The 4,887-nt window shown below is 30.5% G+C and overlaps 1 protein-coding gene across 1 annotated transcript; it reads right to left on the bottom strand.

The window, feature by feature from the left end:
• Positions 1-203: 203 nt before the first annotated feature.
• Positions 204-2,786, bottom strand: LOC146992973 (uncharacterized). Its single transcript, XM_085810122.1, has 3 exons — positions 2,284-2,786; positions 2,029-2,163; positions 204-823 (listed from the first exon to the last, which is right to left on the bottom strand). The coding sequence occupies exons 2-3, from the start codon at positions 2,099-2,101 to the stop codon at positions 336-338; spliced, it is 561 nt and encodes a 186-aa protein (XP_085666248.1). The 5' UTR covers positions 2,102-2,163; positions 2,284-2,786; the 3' UTR covers positions 204-335.
• Positions 2,787-4,887: the final 2,101 nt, after the last annotated feature.

Raw genomic sequence — 4,887 nt, 5'->3', positions numbered from 1 at the left:
CGCTGTTAAAAAATCTTCTTGATGTGCTGCAGAATCTTTGAATAGATGGTACAATACTTCTAAAATAGAAGGTATATCCCAGCTTGTAGTAGATGCTCCTTTACAGAAAGCATTGTTCAAAATATGCAAACCACAACTACCAATAGATATACATTCAATGCCATATTCCTTTTGCAATTCATGTTGGAGGGTTTCATAGAACTTCGAATTTACGACTGGCCCATGCATACTTATCTGTAGCAGCTTCTTTATATCTAGTTTTTTTTAACTGCCATTTGAAAACTTTCAAAAATATTAGCAGCTGTTGCGTGCCCCATGAAAACAGAGGTCAAAAATCAAGTTACAACTTCATTTTGGTCAGGATGCCAATATCTGATATGCAAATCTAATTGCTTTTTTTGATTTGTTTTATTCAAAGTCTCGTCAAATAACAATGTGAAGTGAGATAGCTTCTTAAATTCATCATACATGAGCCTCTGAAAATAAGGTGTTAATCCAAAATGGCAGAGATAAGCAAGCTTTCTCTCACTACAAGAAAAGCGTCTTGCTATAACACTGTCAGGGAACATAATTGAAAAAAGCTTGCCCATGTCACTGGTAGATCTGTAAGAGTAATGACTTGTCACCACTTTCAAACACCACAAAATTTCAGCATCCAAAACATCTTTTGAAGCTCCTACAGCATCATCTAAAGTATTTGAATTTCGCGAAGCACTTAGGGAACTGGACGGTGCAACACTAGCAGGATTTGATTTGGGAAAAAAGCTTGTTATTCCACCAATAGCCGTATTTTTCCCTTTCAGAAATTTTTTATGCTTGGCACCTAGAAATAAATAAAATTTATTGTACATTTATTTATTTTTCCACTCATATTAATATTTAAATAATTTAACTTAAATCAAAATTCTGAACATTTTCTAAATTTTCATTATAGGATAGTTTTCTTTTAACAGATATTGCAAAGTAATTCAAGTAAAAAAAAGGGGGATATTTCTGAAATTGCCTCATTCAGTCTCATACAGCAAAAGCTTAACTAACTGGCATGCTCAAAAATTGATGATATCTGAAAATTCCACATTATCGAGCGTAACTGGGAAAAGATGGGATTAAATTGTAGTCGTTTTTTAGATTTTTCGGCTAAATCCTTTGGACATTTCGACATATGCATTAAATATCATTTTTAAGAATATTTCTGTATCTTTCGCCACATAGCAATATTTAGAATGTAAAATATAATAAACATCTTAATTTAATATACAGTAGATAACAAATATTGCTCTTGACTATTAAAAAAAAACTACATTTGTAGTCCAATTATCACCGTAAACATATAGATTGTAAAAATATATTTAAAAACAAAACAAAAAAAAAAAAAAAAAAAAAAGCCCAAACAAACTGAATATTCTGCTTAGCAAGCACAGTAAAACTATTTTAAGTGCTCATAAACAAATTCAAGATTTAATACCAAAACTAATTATCTTTGCAAAATATAGCAAATGGTATTGCGCAATACGCGCACCTTAATTCTTCCGCACGTGTTATTACGCAATTGGAATGAACAGCTGCCAGTATTTGGAGGATAAAAAGCTAAATAAAGGAAAAGAATGAGACTTACAAATCCGGAGTGTTTTAGATTGTAATTTTGAAGAGACTGCGTTAAATTTCTGGAATATAATCACGCTTCGCTTGGTTTGGTAGACCACAGAACTTTCAGTAAATAATAATAAAAAAATAAGTACTTTAACCGCTTTGCTGCGAACTGTAACAGTTTGAATATCCAAGATTTTTCGCAGAAAGGGGAGGAAGATCCGGAACCTTATGACCCCTCTCTTCTGTATTGTAGAATGCATTGGCAAAAAAATTGAAAACGTAAGCCCAAAATTATAAGTATATTATAGTAAATAAATAGTATGACAATAGCAGAAAATAAAAATTTAAAAATAAATAAATCAGCAGTCCATGGAAGATTTAAATTTTTTATTTTCACACAAGAATTAATAATAATTAAATAGAAAAAAGTTTACTTACGATCCACGTGACACTTTAAGGCAGACTCTCCCATACTTGCTATGTTGATTTCAGTTTTACACCAGGAACACATGGCCTTGCGATTATTTTCGCTTTTTTTAAGCCATTCAGAATATTCTTCCTTCGAAAGCCAATCTGTGTTAAAAACACACTTACCCATTACAGCATTTACTGCAAATATATTATAAATATTCACAGACATTCGATAACGATTGTAAAACACGAATATGAATTGACCAATAGAACGACAATCACCTGTTTCTACTCGCGCGAGTCAAAGGTTAATGGGGAGAAAGCTATTTTCGGAAGTATGATTCACAATCTGGCCATCCAGATAAGAAAGTTGTTTATTTACTTGCCGCTTTGCTGCAGGAAAAAAAAAAGACACTAAAAACAAAAAAATAAGCACTAAAAAAAGTACTTTAGAGAAAAAATAAGCACCTATAAGAGCTTTTATAATTTATTTTCAAATATAAGGACTTATAAGTACTTATAAGGACCGCTACGAATCCTGTAAAGAGAGTCAGTGGTCTAAAATGACTATCAGTGATAAGCATTGAGTTGTAAAACGGCTTTGCCTTATTGCTTCTAATATTAAAAGACTGATATAGAATTATGATACTATATGGATTTCTTCATAAAATTATGAATTGATGGCAGATGTGATTAATGAATAATCATTAAAAATAAATTTTTAAAAAAGGAAAAAAATTATCTCCCACATAAATTTCAAGCAACATCTTATGGATAAAGCTGAAAAATTGTTCATATCTCACATACTCCTCAGAGTAACTACAAAAAAACTTACTGCTTGTTTATAGATTCAAAATAAATCTACTTGATATGTTTCTGTTTTAATCATTTCTATTATATTGTTTGGTCTTCATAAAGTAAATCAATTTTATTCCTATTCTGACTTACAGAATTTAAAGTTTTAAGTAAAGGAATAGCCGAGATTTCTTCTTTTCGGCAAAATTCATCATTTTAAGAGTAACAGAGGCACCAATAAACATATTTGTTAGACTGCTTTTAGCATCATTTGACTTTGATTTGATTTGTATGTGTTAGCAACTCCACAGAGGGTAAATGAAAACATCAGAATAAATAACTAAGAATGCGCTGATGCATTTAAAGATTACTGTGTTGCAGGACTAAATTTTTTCAGTTGTAAAAAGAATTTTAAACTAACTCCTTGACCTATAGGATTTGAAATATTTTACGTTGAAACAGAAATAAAATTTTGAAAGTCTAAAATATGCGTCTGTTGATCTTAGGTCAGAAAAAGGTCATCTTGGAGAAGAATATTATAAATACGGATAATTATATATAGTCTCATAAATACTGGTCACTTTCAGAGGTCATTGTGAGATAGTTTGTTGTGCATTAATTTTCTTTGAATTTTCATAATATTAAAATTCAGATGCTATAATTTTCTTCCATTTGGAAAACAAATCATTTAAAAAACACAGACCAAAGTCTAGCAATTCAAGTTTAGAAAGCAATACATGACATTTTTGTGTTTTAAAGAAGTGCTAACACAGGTAGTTCAACCAAGCAGCCTGGCTGTAACATAAATATGATCCAGCTTTCCTTAGAAAGTTCTCCAAGAAACCATTCCAGCCATAATGCACAGCTATCTGCCCTCGTGTGCTTGGCTATAATCAAAATAAATCAAACCCAATGAAAACATTCATGCCATAAAAACTAATTCAAAACCATTCGTTTTATAAAAAATCCCCTAATGACATCAGTCTTTTTTCCATGTGGAAAAGTCAAATGCTTTCCTTAAGAAAAATAATAATGGAAAAATTGAAATAATCTTACTTTTCAAGCTGAACTTGTTTTATGTACGGCAAGAAATGTAAAAATTAGCTGGAAAAGGTAAAATTAGCTTTCTTAGAAAATTTTTATTTTGTCATACAAGTTAGTTGTGAATAAAAAACTGAAATCATACGCGCAAGATTATTTAAACAATGATAAAGCATGTGCAATTCAAACAGAAGTAAAAATTTGATTAAATGTGCAGGAAATTCGGAATACATTTAATAAATTATGCAGAAAGATTTTGAAAAGAAAAGCATTTTAAATTTAACATATACAAATATATAAAATAATGGGAAGAAAGGAAAGATGCTAATTTATGACTTTTATTACTGAACACAAGTTTGAAAATGTAACAAGAATCCTAGTTTGAAATTAAATTTACATGAACGAATGTTAAATTTATTTAAAACAATGATGAAGTGCACTTTTAATAATAATCTTTTGTTGCACAACAATCATTTCACTGATATTTGATTTCTTTGTATTGTCCAACATCTTCTCAGTGATAAAAGATACAGCTTTTTCTAGACATGATATTTGCCTATCCCAGTCCATCTGTTAACTTAAATTATCTTATAACTGACAAACATCTAAATGCCAGAGCAGTAGTAAACTTTCTTGTTAGAAGATAACCTATGGCTGTACCTCTTATAATAGAGCTTTATTTCTAACCTAAAGCTCAATAAAAGAATAGTTTCAAAGGGACTCATCATGTATTGATTTTGGACCTACCTATACACCTATGAAAAACAGCATGTGGACATAGTATAGCTGCCCACTAAACAGCTGAATGTGGCTGTAAACTCTTGCTATCTCATTTACATTCTGGCATTAAAAGAGAGCAATAGCAAAGTGCTAACTTAAAATGAACTATTAATTAAAAAATAAATAGATAAACTTTATATGGCCTTCCAAGCCATGTATCAAGTGACCCAGTAAGCTTTCGTGGTTGAATTTCAGTTTGTTTTTCAACATTTAAAGATTTAAAGTTTTGAAAGCAAAGAGTGTAATATTTGATATGCTGTGTGCAGAATG

This window comes from Stegodyphus dumicola, chromosome X2 (genome assembly GCF_044657685.1).
Source record: "Stegodyphus dumicola isolate Sdum_Otavi_A_Nest chromosome X2, ASM4465768v1".
Lineage (NCBI taxonomy): Eukaryota > Metazoa > Arthropoda > Arachnida > Araneae > Eresidae > Stegodyphus > Stegodyphus dumicola.
Note: the sequence above shows the minus strand (reverse complement) of the source record. Positions and strands in the feature narration are given on the sequence as shown.

What these genes read in the sequence shown, in the direction of transcription:
- LOC146992973 (XM_085810122.1), bottom strand. Translation starts at nt 2,101, where the DNA reads ATGTGTTCCTGGTGTAAAACTGAAATCAACATAGCAAGTATGGGAGAG. An exon ending in CTTAAAGTGTCACGTGGATC is followed by an intron (nt 824 to 2,028) that starts GTAAGTAAACTT and finishes ATTTATTTCTAG; the next exon opens with GTGCCAAGCATAAAAAATTT.